The 24186-nt window shown below is 45.6% G+C and overlaps 2 protein-coding genes across 3 annotated transcripts in view; both read right to left on the reverse strand.

Annotated features, from left to right (window-relative positions):
* Window positions 1-24186, reverse strand: part of LOC311021875 (kinesin heavy chain-like) — a 79235-nt gene that overhangs the window by 32471 nt on the left and 22578 nt on the right. The window lies entirely within an intron of this gene.
* acvr2aa (activin A receptor type 2Aa) lies at window positions 2334-23367 on the reverse strand. 2 transcript variants are annotated; one of them, XM_084022764.1, is made up of 12 exons: window positions 22507-23367; window positions 18539-18779; window positions 17977-18092; window positions 17571-17725; window positions 17117-17140; window positions 9403-9546; window positions 8958-9101; window positions 8658-8803; window positions 8467-8581; window positions 5617-5755; window positions 5348-5478; window positions 2334-5204 (listed from the first exon to the last, which is right to left on the reverse strand). In XM_084022764.1, the coding sequence occupies exons 1-12, from the start codon at window positions 22574-22576 to the stop codon at window positions 5010-5012; spliced, it is 1620 nt and encodes a 539-aa protein (XP_083878890.1). In that variant the 5' UTR covers window positions 22577-23367; the 3' UTR covers window positions 2334-5009. The 2 variants fall into 2 exon arrangements, with proteins under 2 accessions (XP_083878890.1, XP_083878891.1); XM_084022765.1 differs by lacking the exon at window positions 17117-17140.

The raw sequence follows: 24186 nt of genomic DNA on the forward strand, positions 1-24186 counted from the left end.
GAACTCTGATAGAAATATAGAACTCTGATAGAACTATAGAGCTCTGATAGAACTATAGAACTCTGATAGAAATATAGAACTCTGATAGAACTATAGAATGCTGATATAACTCTGATATAACACTGATAGAACTATAGAACTCTGATAGAAATATAGAGCTCTGATAGAACTATAAAACTCCGATAGAAATATAGAGCTCTGATAGAACTATAGAGCTCTGATAGAACTCTGATATAACTATAAAACTCTGATATAACACTGATAGAACTATAGAACTCTGATAGAAATATAGAACTCTGATAGAACTATAGAACGCTGATATAACTCTGATAGAACTATAGAACTCTGATAGGACTCTAGAACTCTGATAGAACTATAAAACTCTGATAGAACAATAGAACCCTGATAGAACTATAAAACTCTGATAGAACAATAGAACCCTGATAGAACTAAAGAACTCTGATAGAAATATAGAACTCTGATAGAACTATAGAACTCTGATAGAAGTATACAGCTCTGATAGAACTGATAGAACTATAGAGCTCTGATACAACTAGAACTCTGATAGAACTCTGGTAGAACTATAGAACTCTGATAGAACTATAGAACTCTGATAGAAATATAGAACTCTGATAGAACTAAAGAACGCTGATATAACTCTGATAGCACTATAGAACTCTGATAGAACTATAGAACTCTGATAGGACTCTAGAACTCTGATAGAACAATAGAACCCTGATAGAACTAAAGAACTCTGATAGAACTATAAAGCTCTGATAGAACTATAGAACGCTGATAGCACTATAGAACTCTGATAGAACTATAAAACTCTGATAGAACAATAGAACCCTAATAGAACTAAAGAACTCTGATAGAACTATAGAACTCTGATATAACACTGATAGAACTATAGAACTCTGATAGAAATATAGAACTCTGATAGAACTATAGAATGCTGATATAACTCTGATATAACACTGATAGAACTATAGAACTCTGATAGAAATATAGAACTCTGATAGAACTATAGAATGCTGATATAACTCTGATAGAACTCTAGAACTCTGATAGAACTATAGAACTCTGATAGGACTCTAGAACTCTGATAGAACTATAAAACTCTGATAGAACAATAGAACCCTGATAGAACAATAAAACTCTGATAGAACAATAGAACCCTGATAGAACTAAAGAACTCTGATAGAAATATAGAACTCTGATAGAACTATAGAACTCTGATAGAAGTATACAGCTCTGATAGAACTGATAGAACTATAGAGCTCTGATAGAACTAGAACTCTGATAGAACTCTGGTAGAACTCTGATAGAACTATAGAACTCTGATAGAACTCTGATAGAACTATAGAACTCTGATAGAAATATAGAACTCTATTAGAACTATAGAACTCTGATAGAAATATAGAACTCTGATAGAACTAAAGAACTCTGATAGGACTCTAGAACTCTGATAGAACAATAGAACCCCGATAGAACTAAAGAACTCTGATAGAACTATAGAGCTCTGATAGAACTATAGAACTCTGATAGAACTATAGAACTCTGATAGAAATATAGAACTCTGATAGAACTATAGAACTCTGATAGAAATATAGAACTCTGATAGAACTAAAGAACTCTGATAGGACTCTAGAACTCTGATAGAACAATAGAACCCTGATAGAACTAAAGAACTCTGATAGAACTATAGAGCTCTGATAGAACTATAGAACTCTGATAGAACTATAAAACTCTGATAGAACAATAGAACCCTGATAGAACAATAAAACTCTGATAGAACAATAGAACCCTGATAGAACTAAATAACTCTGATAGAACTGTAGAACTTTGATAGAACTATATAACTTTGATAGAACTCTGATAGAACTATAGAACTCTGACAGAACTATAGAACTTTGATAGAACTATAGAACTCTGAGAGAACTATATAACTTTGATAGAACTCTGATAGAACTATAGAACTCTGACAGAACTATAGAACTCTGATAGAACTATAGAGCTCTGATAGAACTATATAACTCTGATAGAACTAAATAACTCTGATAGAACTGTAGAACTTTGATAGAACTATATAACTTTGATAGAACTCTGATAGAACTATAGAACTCTGACAGAACTATAGAAATTTGATAGAACTATAGAACTCTGAGAGAACTATATAACTTTGATAGAACTCTGATAGAACTATAGAACTCTGATAGAAATCTGAGAACTATACTTTATACTTTTTTTATTTTTTATTATACTTTAAAATAACTGATAGAACTGACAGAACTGGGATGAAGAGCTGAAGAAGAGGAGGAGACGGGATGAAGAGCAGTCACTGTACTTTATTTCAGGGGAAACAACATTTTCTTCTGTACAATATTGAACAAACAGAAACCCTCCGACTGAACCGCTGAGAACAGGAAGTGCCGAAAGACAGTGAACACACCGCGCTGTTCTGGGATCAGTTTACTGAAATAAATAGAAACATCAACGTTTTCATAGTAGATGTAAAACATAAACAACCTAACTTCTGAACATCCTTTTAAACTGCTGCTGCTGCTATATATATTTATATTTATATATATATATATATATATATATATATATATATATATAAATATAAATATAAAATTTAAACTGATTTTACAGGATTGTGTCGATGGGCAACGAGTCTGCTGGTCCAAGTGTCCTCCAGTCCTGGACTCCCCAGTCCTGGACCCTCCAGTCACCCTGAACGTCCCGAGGGTGCCTAACTACAGGGGTCAAAGGTCATGTACGACCTATATGTTCACACAGTGAGCAGCAGCTTCAAACGAGTCATCAACAATTACAAGAATTCTAAGCCTCAAACTTCCAACATGTTTCTCATCATAACAACACTTTAGAATCCGTTCCTCATTACGATGCGTTTCTGGTGATTAGCACATAAAACCTCAGGTTGATGCTTCTGCAGATTTAAGACAAACATGTGATCAAACATGTGATGCTCTCTGGCATTCAGAACACCTTCAAACAAAGAACAACAAGAAATAAAACACTTAAATAAAAAAAGGAAACTGAAAGTCGATGCTGGAGGAGGATGATGTCACGATGATGTCATGATGATGAGAGAGGTGAGCACCATCTGAAGTCTCTCACACACTCTCTCACACACACACACACACGCACACACACACACACACGCTCTACAGGTAGTAGAACATAAATCCCAGATAGTTTTTCATGTGTACATCATCATATAAAATGGTTTTGCCATATTAACATTATAAAGGATTCTTTAAAAACAAACTCATGCTCAAATCAACATTCATTTGTACAAACTGTGCAGGTTTCATTTCCATCGCTTGGCTTCCTGCCAGATACAAACATGATATAAAAACAGAAGAAGAAGAAGAAGAAACCACTTCTTCTGTTCATATACGAACACTTTGACCCTCAACACTGAGAGGAAGAGGAGGAGGAAGAAGAAGAAGCAGGAAACCAGTGTGAAGACGTCCTGCTGAACTTTTATAAAATCAGACGACAGTAAGGTGAAAAGGTGAAAGTGTTTTGATTTCCTGAAGGTCCCTGAACATCTCTCTGCTTGTGGTTCTTTACTGTGAAACAGGAGACGATGACTCATTGAACTCTCCATCATGTTCTCTCAGACGTGTTTTCATGGCCCCAGAGAACCAGAACAAACCACAACAAACAGGAAGAGACAGAGGAAACCAACAGGAGATATTACAAAATAAAAGCATGCTTTAAATATTCACTGCAAAACCGCAACAGGAGAAAGTGTAAAGCTGAAGACCAATTTGATATGGTCTGTCTGATCTGGTATCAGTCTCACACCGGCCCACGCTGGACGGTGGAACAAGAAGCACAGCTGGAGTCCTAAACCAGCTGGGCTGGTCCCTCAGGGGGGGCGGGTCCAGCGTGGGCTGGCGTCATTGATCACCTGATCGGCAGGAGCCCAGCGTGGTCCTTTGGTTTCCGAAGAGAAGAAACTGGACGACGCTCTCGACAAGCAGGTTTAAACAGGTTTGATTGTCTTTTTGTCTGAACTGTAATTTTCAAAATAAATCAAAAGATTATTGTATTTTCATTTTTCTAATTGTTAGTTCATATAACATCATAAAACAGTGAACCAGTGACTCCGCCCCCTCTGCTGCACGAAGCGCAGCTCACTTGATTATTAAAAGGTTATTAATAAGTAATAACTCAACAACTGGTTTCCATGAGATTCTTTTTACTTGGATGGGTCGACAGAGGGACGTCACTAAATTGACTGACTCTTGAAAAGTCTGGTGCAGCAGAATGACCACGTCGGTCTTAAGAACGGATCGTTTTCACTGTTTTCTAACGTTCATCTGAACAAAACACTGTCGTTCAAGGAAAAGGAATACACAACAATGATTAATACCAATAAAAACAACAGCAGGAACTTGTGATCTCAAGATAACGTATTAAATACAATAATAAATAAATATAACAGTGTCTCTATATGGGTTATATTTCACTTTAAGATTTTATTCCCAAATATCAGGCGTCGACTCCAGTTTCTCCTCAAGCAGACGTCTCAAAGGAAAGAGGATCAACATGATTGGTAGAGGTGAGAATGTAAAGGTCTGTATATATGTATATATATATATATCATATATAAATATATAGTATATACAGTCATACACACAGCTAGTACACAGCGGGGCAGAGACATTCAGAGGCCTCTTCTTGGCATCGTTCACAGAAACAAACAGCATGAGTCGCCCTTTTTAGAATGAAACCAAACGTCACATTGTGGTAGAAAAAGTCTGTCCAGGAAGCCTTTTATTGTGAAATACAAAACAGGAACTGATGTCAGAGATCAGCGTGGCTCACCCTGTGGAGGAGGGGCCTCTCCGCCATCTTGTCCTCCTCAGCCTGAGGGTTAGCTGACTGGCCGGCAGGTGAGTATGCCATCAGAGACAGGAACCTCTCGCTAAGGGAGTCCGTGCTCCGTCCTGATTGGTCCTCTGGCCTCGTCATAGGCTCGACTCTTTAGGCGGGTAGTCCACGTTGGTTACCATGGTGACAACCGTGACGATCTCCTCGGGTCCCGTGACATTTGTGTGCCGCTGCATCTGCACGACGCGTTCCTCCACGCAGCCGGCCGACAGCCGGGCCTCGGCCTCGTGGTCCCAGCACTCCTCGATGGTCTCACAGAGGACCGCCAGACCCTGGGGGGTACCCGACAGAGACCCGTCAGAGACCACAACACACAGAGACCACACACACACACACACACAACACCTCGGTTCCAAGAAAGGTCCCGACTGAATGTATAGTAACGGTGCATGGTGGGTAATGTAGACTGACTCACAGTGTGTTTCTGCCAGCACTCTCTGAGAATCGGTCTCAGCTTCTTGTGGACCACCACCTCCTGCATGTCCTCTAGGGACGGATGCTGTCCCACCTCCTCCTCAAACGGCAGCATGTACTCGTCCAACGGACCTGGATCAGAGACAAGGGGGACCATGCGTGTAATGATGTGAATGATATGGTAACACAGATGTGTTTGAGCCCATAGAGGTTCTGGTTCTTATGGTTCTGATGGTCTTGACCTGCCCCCCCTCCGGTTTGATCTCTTACCGTCGGCAGCTTTGCAGCGCGAGGCGAGCTCCCACAGCACCAGACCCACAGCGTACATGTCGATCCTCAGGAAGGCGTCTCTCTGGAAGTTGATGGCCCCCTCCAGGACCTCCGGGGCCATGTACCTCCTGGTCCCCACCTGACACACAGACAGGATCCTGTGAGATCAGTGACTGTTCCAGGGCTCCTCCACCGTCTCAAAGTCACATTCAAGCACTTTCCAAGCATTTCCAGGTGCATTTCCATGCTTTTGATGTTATTGTCCTATAAACGGGCTGCACGGTGGTGTAGTGGGTAGCACTCTCGCCTCACAGCGAGAGGATCCCGGGTTCGACATGATGTTTGGACACAGCTTTTTACAGAAGGACCACAAATGAAAGGAAAACTAATTCCACTAACAGATCCCATAAATGGTAAATGGCCTCATTTATATAGAACTTTTATCCAAAGCGCTTTACAGTGTTGGGGTTGTAGCAGGAGCAGATTTGGTTATCAACAGTTAACTATCAATATCAATATAATTATCGGTATTAATAATTATATTTAATATATTACCATAATATAATCATGAATAAACGGGGCACCACCCTGGGATCAGGGAAAAGATAACCTAAAACTGTATTCAGTCTCAATATGAAGGTTTTATACTCACATGCCAATCATCGTGATCATTGGCATAGAAGTATAAAAACAATCTAAAAATTAAAAAGGCGTGAAATTCAAGCACTAGCCTTCACAACCTGCTGTTATCCAGTGACATATACACAACAAGCACAAGAGACCGCTAGTTATAATATAATAAGATTTATTAAAATCAGTAATAATGATCACAATCAATAACACTGGAATTAACAAAGCCTTATTACCTAACTACCTAACACACAAAGCTAAGCTTAAACAAAAGCTTAAACAAGTGTGTGTGTGCGTGTGTGTGCGTTGAGAGAGAGAGAGAGGGAGAGCTGGCTATGGGCGGCCACCAGATGGAGCTATTCCTCGCAGCGTTCAGGGGCGGAGCCACTGAGGTTCGATGGGGTAGCGAGAGAGAGAGAGAGAGAGGTGGAGCTATTCCTCGCAGCGGTCAGGGGCGGAGCCACTGAGGTCCGATGGAGTAGCGAGAGAGAGAGAGAGAGGTGGAGCTATTCCTCGCAGCGGTCAGGGGCGGAGCCACTGAGGTCCGATGGAGTAGCGAGAGAGAGAGAGAGAGAGAGAGAGAGAGAGATAGCCGTATGTAGCCACAGGATGTAGCTATGTCCCTAGCGTCCGCCGGGAACAGCTGGCTTAGGACACGTGTGTGCGGCGTGTATGTGTGTGTGTGTTAGCGGGACACAAACAAAGAGAGAGAGAATGCGCGAGCGATATTCGGAGGGACAGAAAGCGTGCCGTTATCACACGGGCTCGCGTGAATGAACTGGCGTTTATTCCGTGAGACCGGTCTTCTAACTGATAGTAGAGGCTTTCTGAGCTCGCGAATATGGCGGAGGTTAGTCGGAAACACTGTTACAGAAATCAACCCAGCGGCGATCACGATCAGCATTCACATACAGCAGCACATGAACAAACGGACTCGGCGGTCCGCGATCAGAACTTAAAACACATTAACAAGAATTACAAGCATGTCCTACACTATCGAATCTCTGCTTCTGCCCAGACAAATAGCCTCTTACTTTTGTCGATGTGAGATGCGTCGATGTGAGGGTTTCCGTCCCGTGCGGCGATGGCGTTCCTTGACGCCGGCAACGGGCGGTAGTTCGTGGGGCGCTCGTTCAGCGCCGGATCCAATTGATTGAAGAAAACCGTTAGTTATTCTTCCTTCTGCAGGAACAATCGCGTGGCTCGGCGATTTAGTCAGCTGATTTCAGACAAAGACGGGTCGAGTTATCCGTTCTGCTGGCAGCTGGGACGAAGAAAGTTTCTTCTTACCGCGGGGAACGGGAGTGTCGCGCTGTCGCGGTGGTCTCCCCGGGATCCAAAATGATAAACAAAAGAAAAATAAAACGAGTAGAGAAAAAGAGGGGAAAACAGTCTGTTGCTCGTCCAGCGAGTTTGGGGGAAAGACTGCGGCCTAGGACAAAGGGAAACGCTGCAGACGTGATCTTCACCTCCTGGCGTAACGCGAGTTACTTTGGAGAGAGAGAGTTTTCTGGTGGCCGCGGGATTTATAGCTTACGGCTGGTCCGGGGGACCCCCTGGAGTCCCATGCAGTTCGCAGCCAATGGAGCGCCAGCTGTGTGACGTCAGATCTCGTGACCAGGTGGAGGTGACACTAAAATGGTGGTTGTCGTTTTTTATCTCCTTTGTCCCATTGTCTGGCCGCATTGAGTAGGCTTTGTAGGCCGCATTCTGTAGTCCTAACGGTTAGGTCCCAACAACAGTAATGACTGACATTCACCCATTCATACACACATTCACACACTGACGGCTAGGAGGAGCCGGGGATCGAACCGGCAATCTTGCGGTTGCCAGCCAACCCGCTCTACCTCCTGAGCTAAAGCCCCCCAACTAATCACCAACTATTTTCATCATCTGTTCATCACCAAAAGTCATTTTTCATAAAGAAATGTCAGAAAATGCTGTTTTCAGTCCCTCAAATATGGAGATCTTCTTTTCTCTGTTCTATCATAGATGTCATCACATACAACACACATTTCAAGACCTTTAGTCTAAATCCAAGACCTTTTCAAACCTTGAAAACACCACACTAAAATTCAAGGGTTTTCAAGGATTTCCAGCACCTGTACCAACCCTGTCTTTTGATTACTCATCAGTCGCTGCTTCACGTTTGTGTGGCTGATGTTTGAACTTGAGAACTACAAACAGGAAGTGTACAGTTCCTCCGACAGGTAGACTCACCTGTCCATGTGTGTCTCCAGGAGATTTCCCCGCCTCAAACCGGAGAGCGAGGCCGAAGTCAGCGATGCAGGCGGTCAGGTTGGACTTCAGCAGCACGTTCTTGCTCTTAAAGTCCCTGGAAACACAGACAGAGTGAGACCTCCCCTTGGACCGCTGCACCCGTGGGGGCATGTCCGTCTGCCGGCGCTCACCTGTGTGCCACGGCGGGCTTGTGTCCGTCCTTGTGTCCGGGGATGTCCTCGTGGAGGTAGGCCAGACCCCGAGCCATGGTCTGGGCGATGAGACACAGGTCAGACCAGGACAGGATGTTGGCCTTCAGGTAGTCCGTCAAAGAGCCCTGAGACCATAATAGAAACACTTATCTCAGCACTATTTTTACATATCATTGTTTTAGCATTATCATCATTCATAATAATAAAGTGTAACTGAATCATGTTTATTTGGTGAATGTAGAGCATCTGCATTGAGCATCCAGCAGGCGGCGCTGTTACCTTCTCATGGTAGGCCGTAATGAGCCACAGCTCCAGGTCCAGGTTGCTGCCCCTCTTCTCCGCTCCGAGGAACTGCAGCAGGTTCTCATGTTGGATCCCGTTCAGGGTGAAGATCTCAAACTCATTCTGCCACGACTGTTTGTCCTGAAGGGCCGCAAACACAGAGGTCAAAGGTCACCGCCTTACTGACAGAAGGATCACATCCTTCATCTGATTCTTACAAAAATAAATTATAAAGAAAAGTGTGTGTGTGTGTGTGTGTTTCATCTTAAAGCATTAATCCCCCCGAGGCTGACTGGGGCCTCGGCCAATCAGCATCCAGTAAACTCCTTTTGACCTCAATTGACCACACACACACACACACTGACAGCAGGGTGTGTGTGTGTGTGTGTGTGTGTGTGTGTGTGTGTGTGTGTGTGTGATGCACAGTGGTGCGTTCGAGGACCTGGATGGGGAAGATCTTGACAGCGACGTATTCACTGAGCAGCCGAGCCTTCCACACACAGCCGAAACGCCCCCTGGCTTTGATCTCCAGTAACTGCAGCGGCTTCTGGCCCAGGATGGGGGAGGGGGGCAGAGGACCCGGGTCCTGGAACAAAGACATGGACAACATGAGAGACTGCAGGGACCGATCTGGTCCTGGAGGGTAAAACATGTTCAGGTTGATTCATACTTCATGTTTGTTTCTGAATATGAAAATTACAGCTTTCTGTCAGTAACTGTGACATCATGAACCAGATGAGCAGCTGATGAGAACTGCAGGTGTGGGCAGTACTGCAGTATCACAGTACTACAGGTAAGATTCTCTTTACCGTCATAAATCCAGATGCTGATCTTTCTATGATGCTGTACTGATGTGTTGTAGTGACCAGCAGTCGCCACCAGAGGTCAGTGTCTCTACAGTGGAACAGGAAGCTGAGCTAACAAAGATGGAGACTCAGGGCCCTAGTTTCGTAGACTAGGCGTAGTCAGTGCGCAGCGCACCTGCGCCACGCCGAAGGGGTGTGTCCGCCTGGACTTTGCAAGTTTCGTGCACCGCGCAGGCACACCTCCCGTCACTCCCACCGGCGCAAGTGGGAAAGAGGGAGGAGAAGAAGGCGTGAGTGGGAGATGAGGAGGAGACGAGGCGTGGACTGGGATTAATACAGCCGATTCAGATCTTCACCAATCAAATGAGCTCCTCTCCTCTCCTTTAATGCGTTAGGGGAGGTTCAGTGCAAGTTCCGTCACTTGACAACCCGATGACAGAAGCAGCGCCGCCGCTCCCACCACGCTCATCACGCGCTGTGCGCGCGTATCATAATAATAACAATGCCGATATTATAAAAAAACAGGAGAGAGAGAGGGAGATGTTTTGGTCCGAGAGGCTGAGTTTCCGTTACGCGTGCCATCCGCCTTTGATCTGACGTCAGATGTGGGGACAATCTATACAGATATAAATTCACGTGTTGATTCAATTAGTTGCATTAAATAGTGTTTGTTGTGATTATTTATTGCATTTAAATGTGCCTGGAACTGTGGAAACCTGCCTGTGAGGTCTCGGTGACGTGTGCGCACTGCGCGCCGGTCAGCCACTCCACCAGCTGTGATTCGCATTGAATGAATGGACTTTATTTACGCCTTGCGCCGAGAGTAGACTAGGTTGGAGCTGGCGGGCTTTGGGCGAAGTCTCGGCGAGGCTTTTTGCCACGAAACTTCCGCTACGCCAAGCTGAATCTGTGAAGCCTCCCCCTGCTGCGCCGCCACACCCATCTTGGCGCAGGCGATCCACCAAACTGCCAAACTGACCATGCGCAAGGCTGCGCGGGTCGAAACTTGCATTACGCCGGCTCCGCCACCCTGCGCTGCGCCACGAAACTAGGGCCCTAAGTGTTTCCATCTTTTGTTGCCTTATAAAGCTGATAATTTATAGTGGGGAGGTCGGAGCCTCTCCTCCGTGTGTTGAAGGTGACTCAGTCGCATGTTTGTCTTGTAAATGTCTCTTATTGAATGTCGGCTTTGAGACGGTTACAGGTGCAGATCAGCTATACAGGTTCTAAATAATGGAAGGGCCAATCCCTGGTTTATGGAAGACCATGATGTAACCAAGAAGACCAGGATGTAACCAAGGAGACCACGGTGTAACCAAGAAGACCAGGCTGTAACCTTGGAGACCACGGTGTAACCAAGAAGACCACGGTGTAACCAAGAAGACCAGGAAGTAACCAAGAAGACCAGGATGTAACCAAGAAGACCAGGGTGTAACCAAGAAGACCAGGAAGTAACCAAGAAGACCAGGATGTAACCAAGAAGACCAGGGTGTAACCAAGAAGACCAGGCTGTAACCTTGGAGACCACGGTGTAACCAAGAAGACCACGGTGTAACCAAAAAGACCAGGATGTAACCAAGAAGACCAGGATGTAACCAAGAAGTCCACGGTGTAACCTTGGAGATCACGGTGTAACCAAGAAGACCACGGTGTAACCTTGGAGATCACGGTGTAACCAAGAAGACCACGGTGTAACCAAGAAGACCACGGTGTAACCAAAAAGACCAGGATGTAACCTTGGAGACCACGGTGTAACCAAGAAGACCGGGGTGTAACCAAGAAGACCACGGTGTAACCAAGAAGACCACGGTGTAACCAAAAAGACCAGGATGTAACCAAAAAGACCAGGATTAGGGCTGCAGCTATCGATTCTTTTTGTAATCGATTAATTTAGCACTTTATCGATCGATTAATCGAGGAAATCGGATAAAAAAAATTGTGTTTTTAAACAACCAAAACAAATAATGCATAACGAAAATGATGTGGCTGTAAAATGATCAAGCATTTCTAAAAAAAATAAACAGAGGTATTCATTCCAACTCCAAAATTTGGCTCCAAAACTAAGCCCATTTATTAAGTGCCAGTGAGAATTTAACAACAATACAGTTAAATCAACTTGGATAAAACATGGATAACATTTAATTTACGTTTTGTTTTGCCAGCAATGGCCCTTTCCTCTCCCTGCCCTAAATATGTGTGTATATAGTGTACTTCTTCTGTGCCATTTATGTATTTAGCTTTCTCTATCACTACAGTAACTGTTTGACCATTCTTTTCTCTGCTTTGAACTCCTCCGTCCGTTTGGGCAAACACAACAACTCACAGCCAAGCGTAAATCAGGCTTTCCGATTGGCTGTAAAAGCCGCTACGGGAGCCAATACGAGCGTCCGATGCATAAACGTAACTCTATACGTCACTCGCAAGATGGCGGGTGAGAAGTGATCGATATACATAAACAAAACGGAGAAATGCGCCACGGAGACGAGGAGACATCTAGTCACACATTTTACTACTTTACGCATTCGTTTTGTTGTCAGAAATAAATCGCTCACATGGGCAAGCAGGATACCGTTGTTTAGCCCCGATACTCTCTGTCGTTTACGGACATTCTGAGTCTGACTTTCCGCCATCGCGCCAACTAAATTCAGAATGAATGACCGTGTATGACGCGCTGGTGTGCTTCCTGAACAACGGTCCGTGTGGAACAATCGGATCCCTGCACATAGGCGCGTCATAGGAATTTAACGAGGCTTCGAGGCAGATGTTTTGCCTCGAGGAATTTTCATAATCGAGTTAATCGAGTAACTCGATGAATCGTTGCAGCCCTAACCAGGATGTAACCTTGGAGACCGCGGTGTAACCAAGAAGACCGCGGTGTAACCAAGAAGACCGCGGTGTAACCAAGAAGACCACGGTGTAACCAAAAAGACCAGGATGTAACAAAGAAGACCAGGATGTAACCTTGGAGACCAGGATGTAACCTTGGAGACCACGGTGTAACCAAAAAGACCAGGATGTAACCAAAAAGACCAGGATGTAACCAAGAAGACCAGGGTGTAACCAAGAAGTCCACGGTGTAACCAAGAAGTCCACGGTGTAACCAAGGAGAACACGGTGTAACCAAGGAGAACACGGTGTAACCAAGGAGAACACGGTGTAACCAAAAAGACCAGGATGTAACCAATAAGACCACGTGTAACCAAGAAGACCACGGTGTAACCAAAAAGACCAGGATGTAACCAAGAAGACTAGGATGTAACCAAGAAGACCACGGTGTAACCAAGGAGACCACGGTGTAACCAAGAAGACCAGGATGTAACAAAGAAGACCAGGATGTAACCTTGGAGACCAGGATGTAACCTTGGAGACCACGGTGTAACCAAAAAGACCAGGATGTAACCAAGAAGACCAGGATGTAACCTTGGAGACCAGGATGTAACCTTGGAGACCACGGTGTAACCAAGAAGACCAGGATGTAACCTTGGAGATCACGGTGTAACCAAGAAGACCACGGTGTAACCAAAAAGACCAGGATGTAACCAAGAAGACCAGGATGTAACCAAGAAGTCCACGGTGTAACCAAGAAGTCCACGGTGTAACCAAGGAGACCACGATGTAACCAAGGAGACCACGGTGTAACCAAGAAGACCACGGTGTAACCAAAAAGACCAGGATGTAACCTTGGAGACCACGGTGTAACCAAGAAGACCAGGATGTAACCAAGAAGACTAGGATGTAACCAAGAAGACCAGGATGTAACCAAGAAGACAACGGTGTAACCAAGAAGACAACGGTGTAACCAAAAAGACCAGGATGTTACCAAGAAGACTAGGATGTAACCAAGAAGACCAGGATGTAACCTTGGAGACCACGGTGTAACCAAGAAGACCACGGTGTAACCAAGAAGACCAGGATGTAACCAAGAAGTCCACGGTGTAACCAAGGAGACCACGGTGTAACCAAGGAGACCACGGTGTAACCTTGGAGACCACGGTGTAACCAAGAAGACCACGGTGTAACCAAAAAGACCAGGATGTAACCAAGAAGACCAGGATGTAACCTTGGAGACCAGGATGTAACCTTGGAGACCACGGTGTAACCAAGAAGACCGCGGTGTAACCAAGAAGACCACGGTGTAACCAAGAAGACCACGGTGTAACCAAAAAGACCAGGATGTAACCAAGAAGACCAGGATGTAACCAAGAAGACCAGGATGTAACCAAGAAGACCAGGATGTAACCTTGGAGACCACGGTGTAACCAAGAAGACCGCGGTGTAACCAAGAAGACCACGGTGTAACCAAGAAGACCACGGTGTAACCAAAAAGACCAGGATGTAACCAAGAAGACCAGGATGTAACCTTGGAGACGAGGATGTAACCTTGGAGACCACGGTGTAACCAAGAAGACCAGGATGTAACCAAGAAGACCACGGTGTAACCAAGAAGACCACGGTGTAACCAAAAAGACCAGGATGTAACCAAGAAGACTAGGATGTAACCAAGAAGACCACGGTGTAACCAAGGAGACCACGGTGTAACCAAGAAGACCAGGATGTAACAAAGAAGACCAGGATGTAACCTTGGAGACCAGGATGTAACCTTGGAGACCACGGTGTAACCAAAAAGACCAGGATGTAACCAAGAAGACTAGGATGTAACCAAGAAGACCAGGATGTAACCTTGGAGATCACGGTGTAACCAAGAAGACCACGGTGTAACCAAGAAGACCACGGTGTAACCAAAAAGACCAGGATGTAACCAAGAAGACCAGGATGTAACCAAGAAGTCCACGTGTAACCAAGAAGTCCACGGTGTAACCAAGGAGACCACGATGTAACCAAGGAGACCACGGTGTAACCAAGAAGACCACGGTGTAACCAAAAAGACCAGGATGTAACCTTGGAGACCACGGTGTAACCAAGAAGACCAGGATGTAACCAAGAAGACTAGGATGTAACCAAGAAGACCAGGATGTAACCAAGAAGACAACGGTGTAACCAAGAAGACCACGGTGTAACCAAAAAGACCAGGATGTTACCAAGAAGACTAGGATGTAACCAAGAAGACCAGGATGTAACCTTGGAGACCACGGTGTAACCAAGAAGACCACGGTGTAACCAAGAAGACCAGGATGTAACCAAGAAGTCCACGGTGTAACCAAGGAGACCACGGTGTAACCAAGGAGACCACGGTGTAACCTTGGAGACCACGGTGTAACCAAGAAGACCACGGTGTAACCAAAAAGACCAGGATGTAACCAAGAAGACCAGGATGTAACCTTGGAGACCAGGATGTAACCTTGGAGACCACGGTGTAACCAAGAAGACCGCGGTGTAACCAAGAAGACCACGGTGTAACCAAGAAGACCACGGTGTAACCAAAAAGACCAGGATGTAACCAAGAAGACCAGGATGTAACCAAGAAGACCAGGATGTAACCAAGAAGACCAGGATGTAACCTTGGAGACCACGGTGTAACCAAGAAGACCGCGGTGTAACCAAGAAGACCACGGTGTAACCAAGAAGACCACGGTGTAACCAAAAAGACCAGGATGTAACCAAGAAGACCAGGATGTAACCTTGGAGACGAGGATGTAACCTTGGAGACCACGGTGTAACCAAGAAGACCAGGATGTAACCAAGAAGACCACGGTGTAACCAAGAAGACCACGGTGTAACCAAAAAGACCAGGATGTAACCAAGAAGACTAGGATGTAACCAAGAAGACCACGGTGTAACCAAGAAGACCAGGATGTAACAAAGAAGACCAGGATGTAACCTTGGAGACCAGGATGTAACCTTGGAGACCACGGTGTAACCAAAAAGACCAGGATGTAACCAAGAAGACCAGGATGTAACCTTGGAGACCAGGATGTAACCTTGGAGACCACGGTGTAACCAAGAAGACCAGGATGTAACCTTGGAGATCACGGTGTAACCAAGAAGACCACGGTGTAACCAAAAAGACCAGGATGTAACCAAGAAGACCAGGATGTAACCAAGAAGTCCACGGTGTAACCAAGAAGTCCACGGTGTAACCAAGGAGACCACGATGTAACCAAGGAGACCACGGTGTAACCAAGAAGACCACGGTGTAACCAAAAAGACCAGGATGTAACCTTGGAGACCACGGTGTAACCAAGAAGACCAGGATGTAACCAAGAAGACTAGGATGTAACCAAGAAGACCAGGATGTAACCAAGAAGACAACGGTGTAACCAAGAAGACCACGGTGTAACCAAAAAGACCAGGATGTTACCAAGAAGACTAGGATGTAACCAAGAAGACCAGGATGTAACCTTGGAGACCACGGTGTAACCAAGAAGACCACGGTGTAACCAAGAAGACCAGGATGTAACCAAGAAGTCCACGGTGTAACCAAGGAGACCACGGTGTAACCAAGGAGACCACGGTGTAACCTTGGAGACCACGGTGTAACCAAGAAGACCACGGTGTAACCAAAAAGACCAGGATGTAACCAAGAAGACCAGGATGTAACCTTGGAGACCAGGATGTAACCTTGGAGACCACGGTGTAACCAAGAAGACCGCGGTGTAACCAAGAAGACCACGGTGTAACCAAGAAGACCACGGTGTAACCAAAAAGACCAGGATGTAACCAAGAAGACCAGGATGTAACCAAGAAGACCAGGATGTAACCAAGAAGACCAGGATGTAACCTTGGAGACCACGGTGTAACCAAGAAGACCGCGGTGTAACCAAGAAGACCACGGTGTAACCAAGAAGACCACGGTGTAACCAAAAAGACCAGGATGTAACCAAGAAGACCAGGATGTAACCTTGGAGACGAGGATGTAACCTTGGAGACCACGGTGTAACCAAGAAGACCAGGATGTAACCAAGAAGACCACGGTGTAACCAAGAAGACCACGGTGTAACCAAAAAGACCAGGATGTAACCAAGAAGACCAGGATGTAACCAAGAAGTCCACGGTGTAACCAAGGAGACCACGGTGTAACCAAGGAGACCACGGTGTAACCTTGGAGACCAGGATGTAACCAAGAAGTCCACGGTGTAACCAAGGAGACCACGGTGTAACCAAGGAGACCTTGGACACTAGAAACAATGTCAAAGTGAACACAGAAGTATTAATCCAGCTTTGTGACAGATTTAATAATCATGCACATCATAAACATGGAGACAACATCCGTCAAAAACAACATCAACAACACAGAAATAAATACAAACAAACATGTCAGAGAAACAAAGAGGCAAGTGTGTTTTCAAAATAAAGGTCAGGCTGGAGGATGATGCAAAACCAAAAGGCAAACCCAAAACAGGAGAAGACGACAATAAAGGAATGGAAGAAAGCAACGTTTGATCTTCTTACCTCGATCATTATATGAAAGGCGTGCTGAGAGGCAGAGAGAGTTTAGAGTCAGACATGAGGAGGAAGGAGGAGGTGGAGGAGAAGGAGGAGAAGAAGAAGCAGAAGGAGGAGAAGTAGGAGGAGAAAAAGGAGGAGGAGGAGGAGGAGGAGAAGAAGGAGGAGAAAAAGGAGGAGGAGGAGGAGAAGAAGAAGAAGAACGATCTGATCTGAAAGTTGACCTTGATGCGATTCAGGTGGTTCAACATTTTAATATCTTGATTGATTAGTATTTATCAATGTGTGAGACTGTTGCATGGCTGACAGGTCCTCTGAAACCTACTGGTCCCAGAACCAGGTCCAGGACTAGAGGAGGACACCAGACGGACTTTAGCTGACAAGTTTGTTTTGGACCCCATCTACTGGAGGTCAAACACCACACACACTAACAACATGGACGTGTGTGTGTGTGTCTCACCTGCGTGGGCACCAGGACAGGTGGGTAGGCCAGTTTGTGATGTCGGTACATCCAGAAGGAGAAGAGGACGATGGCGGTGACGGCCATGATGGGAACCAGTGAGTACATCAGCGTGGTCAGAACTGGAGTCTTGGACGTCACCGGTTTGTTTGTGGCTACGGCACGCAGAGAGGGACAAACGAGGGAGGTCAATAAGGTCAAGGATTACAAGAAGAAAGTCCTATTAGGAGAATAAACCCGAATGCTTCCAGACAAAAGTTATGATTTTATGAGAAACATATAATCTTAATGTTCAGAGCCAATTCATTCTGCATCTATGAACGATTTGATAGACACAAACCCAAGTCCTAGTGAAGCGGATCAGGTCCAGCAGAGACCCAGGTGAAGGAGGGACCAGGTCACTTACTTGGGATCTGCGGCAGGTTCCCGTCGGGGCTGTAGAAGAACTTCTCGTTGCACAGACTTCCTTCACAGCAGCAGAAGAAGACTTCGGGAGCATCTTTCTTCTCCACACATTCGTTCCTGTCGTCAACAACAACAACATCAGGCTGGAGGGCTCCACTCCTCAGTCTCACAGCTCCAACACCTGAACCCCTCCACGGTGGTTCTGTCACTACTTTACAGTGAACGGAGGTGGTTCTGGATCTCCCCTACTGCCAGTTCTCCCAGGAGACCCTTATAGTGTCCCCTACTCCCAGGAGACCCTTATAGTGTATCCTACTGCCAGTTCTCCCAGGAGACCCTTATAGTGTCCCCTACTCCCAGGAGACCCTTATAGTGTATCCTACTGCCAGTTCTCCCAGGAGACCCTTATAGTGTCCCCTACTCCCAGTTCTCCCAGGAGACCCTTATAGTGTCCCCTACTCCCAGTTCTCCCAGGAGACCCTGATACACCGGTTGGCACTAATGCTCTCAGTTAGCGGTAAATGAGAAGTGAGCGATCGAAGTCGGAGGATGACATCACTAACCTGTCATAGCAGTTGACGTCGTCTAGCCAGCAGCCCTGTTTGACCACCTGAACCACTCCAGATACATTCTTCCAGGTGGCGAAGCAGTGAAGTCTCTTATCCTTCTCCCCGAGGCAGGAGACCACCCCACTGATGTTCCCCCGACCCTCCAGCCCCGAGGAGGAGGAGGAGGAGGAGGAGGAGGAGGGGTGGTAGTTGTAGTGGACACACTTCTGAGTGTCTGAGCGACCCAGGATGGCACCTGAGGACGAGACAGGAGGAGAAGTGATTGATGCTGAGATCAATCAACAGCAAAGAGGATTGATCCGTCACATGTTGGATCACAGGACAACAGAGGATTCAGGAGCAGTCCATTAATAGATGATACATTTCTCTCGGTTGTTATTGTTACGTTAGCTGCTGGATCAATATCTATATTGATCCCAGTGATCGTGTTTCTTCACTTCACATGTTTAGAAGAAATGAAGAATAAATAGGAGTTGTTTCTTTAAAAAAATCCTCCTCAGTTGGAGTTGAGACGGGTTTTACCTGACAGTACTTTATAAAGCACAAGTACAAATGCAAGTACAGGTACAAGTACTTCCTGCAGGCCATCACTGATCAATTCTGAGCATCAGTCATACGCTGTCAATAACCCTCCAACACCCAAACATCCACTGCTGCAGTTCAATTCGATTTTCAGTTTTTAATGTGCAATTTAACTTGAACAATACAATTAAATCACACCAGCTAGTATGATGTCATCTTATATCCATGTATATTAATATGGATATCCTTTCAGTGTGTACTTCTTTAACACACTTTAACACATTTGATTTATTATTATTATTATTGTATGTATTTATAGAACACGATAGATATAAATATGACATGAAATGAACAGTCCTATTCTGTACTGTCCTCATCCCTCGCTGGTAGTTCCACGTCTGTACATTGAGACACATTCCTTCTATATGAATGAAGACACAGCCATTAAAGTGGATTCTGATGTCACAGGACATCATGGAGGTCTGTGATTGGCTGTGAGAATCAGAGACACTAATAGATGTGTACTGATACTGGAGAAACAAAGACACAGAAAACCACCAGACAGCCTGGAAACCATGACTGAGACTAAACCGAATCCATGTAGACCACCAAACCAGCACCATGCAGCCCAGTCTCTAACAATCCGGACCCCTCCTGGACCCAAATAAAACCACTAAACCATCACCAGCACCATGTAGGTAGATGCAGCCCAGTCCGGAACAATCCAGACCCCTGCTGGACTCAAATAAAACCACTAAACCATCACCAGCACCATGTAGGTAGATGCAGCCCAGTCTGGAACAATCCAGACCCCCTGCTGGACCCAAATAAAACCACTAAACCATCACCAGCACCATGTAGGTAGATGCAGCCCAGTCCGGAACAATCTAGACCCCCTGCTGGACATAAACCCCTACGTTAACATTTGATCATGGCGACCAAAGAGAATCTCTCAACTTGAACACTCATATGAATCACACTAATCCTCATCTACCAACAATTAAAATCCAGAATTAATTCCAGAACTAACTAACTAACTAAAGTCCGACCTTCAAGGCTGAGTGATGACATCATGAAAACCACAAAAACTTTCTTGAGTGATATCCAGCTCAGAGACCTCCAGACGAGACCTGGGGTCCGTTTCACAAAGCAGGTTTAGTGAAAACCTTGAGTTAGTTAACCCTGAGATGAGGGAAACTCTGGTTTTTCGGTTTCACAAAGCCAGTTCAGCATAAATCTGAGTCAGTTACCCGGTAACATACTCCGTGAACCTAACCTGCTCGCTAGCAGGTTTGCTTCAACAAACCCTGAGTTTCTCCTACATGTCTCCGCCTTTTTCCGGAATCTGAACCAACTCTGAAAAAATGTGCCGTCCTTTCATCGTCAACCTAATCGATATGGAAATAAAAGTGATTCTAGCAGCTTTGCGTCGGGAGAGGATTTTGATTACCTTTCCTTCCAATCACATTAGATATTATCTAAACAATATTCTCCGACATTTTCAACATTTCATATCGCGGACATAATCCGCAACCAGATTCTTTGCGGAGCTAGCGTTTTTGCGAACAGGAGATTTATGAAATGTTTAAGTACATTTCTGTGTTGACATACCTGCTTATATTTACTGTTTAATATGTGAAATATGATTAAAATCATATGCCTTAGTCAACGTATTTGCGCAATATTCTTCTGCTTTCAACTGACGCTACTTTCTTTCTGTGCCTGGGGGGGATTACACCCAATGAAAATGATAATTCATTCAAAGAACTGCCTTGTGAATTACGGGAGTTGAACCCCGTTCCCCTGCACCGTGGGCGGTGTTGCTAACCGTTAAGCCCTGATTATGCTTCCGCGTAGTGATAACGCAACGGCAACGCAACGGCCACGCAGTTGCTGGGACACCGTGATGGTTCTGCGTTGGGTTTACGTGTCGAAATGCAATTCAATGCCACACCGGGAAAGGGCGCTATGTTTTTTGTAAAGACTGACCGACCGACCGAGACTCTTGGCGTATATCGTCGTAGCCTCGTTATAGCCTATTTGTTTACTTTCCGGCTTTAAACGTCCACATTTTTTCAGAACTTGGTGTTTTATTTCTTTGTGCAAAAGCGAGAAGGTGCAAACAATAAAACGAGGTGAGAACAATAAAACAAGGTGCAAACAATAAAACGAGGTGCAAACAATAAAAGTAGCCTTTTAAAAGTTTAAATGGCGGTGTTTATGAGTGGAAACCGGATAGCGTCTCCAGCGGATGTAGTTAGCGGACCAATCACAGCCAATGCCGCTGCGTTGGCGTTGCGTTGGTGTTGCGTCGCCTCGACGCGCGTCTAGGATTTTTGGGAGGCACACGTCAGGCCCTTGCGTCGGACGCAAGGGGGGTCCGCAAGGACGTAAGGGGTCCGCAAGCCCCCTTGCGTTGTGTCGACGCGGAAGCATAACTCACCCTTTACACCACAGTGTCGCTCTGCAAGGTTGAAAATAAAGACTTATTACCTTTAGATCAATCGACTGTTTCATTCAGTTATACACATTAGATCGGGCCGTAATTGTCTGTCACGCCAACTATCGCTACTTTGCTGCAGTTACGTTGCTCCACTTTCTCAGGATGAGCTTGTTTTCTACATACCGGTAAACACTCAGTAATATCTAATAACGCTCTCCCGGTTGCCATGGTGAATCGTAGTATCGGAGCTCCATTGATGATGGCTTTGTAGAGTCGGCAGGCACGCGCGTAACTCAGAGTTTACATACTCAGAGTTGACTGAACTAATTCAAAACCACTGTTCTGAAACCGAAAACTCAGAGTTGCCCATCTCAGAGTTGGTCAACTCAGAGTTCAGGGTTAGGTTCAGAGTTTGTTGAACCTGCTTTGTGAAACGGGCCCCTGGTCTGTCTCCTGACAGGAGAAACATCACCAACATCAACAATACACACTCACTACTGGATTATTAACCTACAATTAACAATCATAATATTAATAAATATATACACACACACACACACACATTTTTTTTTTATATATATATAAATATATATATACACACACACACACACACACACACACACACACACACATACCGGTATATATTTAGTGTAGTGTAATGTATAGTATAAGAGTACGTATGTGGATGAATGACAGTTTGTTGTTGTTTTCTGCTTCTTGTCTCAGCGTTTGCTGAGAGATAAGACGGGAACATCAAACAGCAAGGAACTGATTATTAGATCTCTGAACCAATCAACTAATAACCAAATCAATGAGAGCTTTGAGCTCCAGATAAAACGGAACCTTGCCGGAACGACGAGGCTCTGCTTCGGCATTAATCAGGATGTTTCATGTCTCTAACTTTTGATCAACTAAACTAATAACGATGACAGAGCTGGGTGTGTGTAGTGCATGAGAAGTGGACCCGGACCCAGTGTGGACCGCCAGGTGGACTCACCTGAGGAGCAGGAGATGAGGAAGATACCGAAGGCCAGTTTGGTCGCTGATCCCATGGTGGATCTGTACATATAAACCTGGTTTTACTGATCGGATTAGCGTCCCTTTAAACCGGCTGCGTGTACCAGACCTGGGACGCTGTGCTGGTCTACACGGAGAAGAACTATGAGCACCGAGAGCTGGAAACGGAACCGGGTCAGGTTCCCGAGACGGACTCGCCTGTGTAGTATATCAGCGGGATTCCGACTCTCTGCGCCGGGATGAGAGCGCGCTGAGCAGGCCGGTCCACCGGGGGATCACCGGTAATGTCATTAACGTTTAACGGTCCGAGGGCTTTTTCGCCGGCGTCCAGCGGGACATGTCCGTCGGTGAGCGCTGGTTTCCGGAGCGGGATTACCGTCGAACGAAGCTCCGGGTAGTTCGCTGCCTTGCCGTCGGACTGCTGCTTCAACGGTACCGGGCTCGGTCGCGTCCGGGCGACGTTAGACCCGTTCAGGTGTTCAACATGTCGGCGGGGTCCAATAAGTAGTCCACCATCGGGGTCAATGTTACCGAGTCCTCAGTCCGCCGCAGACGACCCGAGCTCGGTCATCGGACACCTAGCCGGCCCGGCTAGCCGTTAGCTTAGCACCGCGGCTAGCGGCGGACTGGTTTCCTCAAAGGAGAAGCTTTAAGGCTCAGACCCGAACCGTCCAGACCTCCCTCGGTGTGGACAAGGATCCGCCCGTCGACTAAGTGACTCGGGACCGACCAGAAAGAAAACCTCCGAGGCTCGTTCCTCTCGGTCCGCCTCGCGTCACTCCGTCGGCGCCTGAACCAGCAGAGGGAAGATGGCCTCCTCGCTCAGATTATTTTTGTTTTTTGATTTCCCCCCCCTCCTTCTTCCATAGGAATCCGTGAGCGCGTAGGGATAGGGTGACTGACGGCAGTAGTGGCCAATAGGAATGCGTAGAAGGAGTTCACGCGGATGCTTTCACCAATCGCGCGCGGCGTCCTGACGCAGGACGGCTGGAATGCCACAGAAGCCCCGCCCCCTGTCAGAGCGAGCAGCGGGCCGTCGGCCGACATGAGCCCCGTAAATCAGAGAGAAAACACCGATACACGTCCAGCACAACCACAATCATGTGTAATGGAAGTTTATTAGTTTATTTAGCAGAATACATTCAACACAGAGTCCAACACTTAAGGCCAAAGATATCCCGTCTATGGAAGACACGTCGCACAAGGAAAAGGCAACATAATAAAACAATCAAAGTTATGAAACACCAACGTCAACATGAAGTCAAAATTAGGTGGCAATATTTATATAATTTGGGCTAATGAATGAACATGTCAAAGCAGAAAGGAGAAAAGCATGGCTCTGTTTGGAATAACACATTTAAAATATTATTATTGTTGTTCTTCTCAGTCGACCGTTTTAAAGCCTGCAGGAAATGTCACTTGATGTTGCTAAATTATGTTGCATGCTAATTTACTTCCGGCTCTGGGTAGTGAAGCCCATGCTGCAAGTCCTTAAAGGAGTCATCACCTGGTTTTATACGTATCCAGCCCCCCTTGGATCGCTTTGGATCAATTCGTAAAACTTATTAGAAAAAAAAAAAAAAAATTTAATCAAACATTGAGCTTGTTCTGACCCTTTTTCGTACCGCGATTTTATCACGCGAGATTACGCGCGAGGTTT

Source organism: Eutrigla gurnardus, assembly GCF_963514095.1.
Source record: "Eutrigla gurnardus genome assembly, chromosome: 12".
NCBI lineage: Eukaryota > Metazoa > Chordata > Actinopteri > Perciformes > Triglidae > Eutrigla > Eutrigla gurnardus.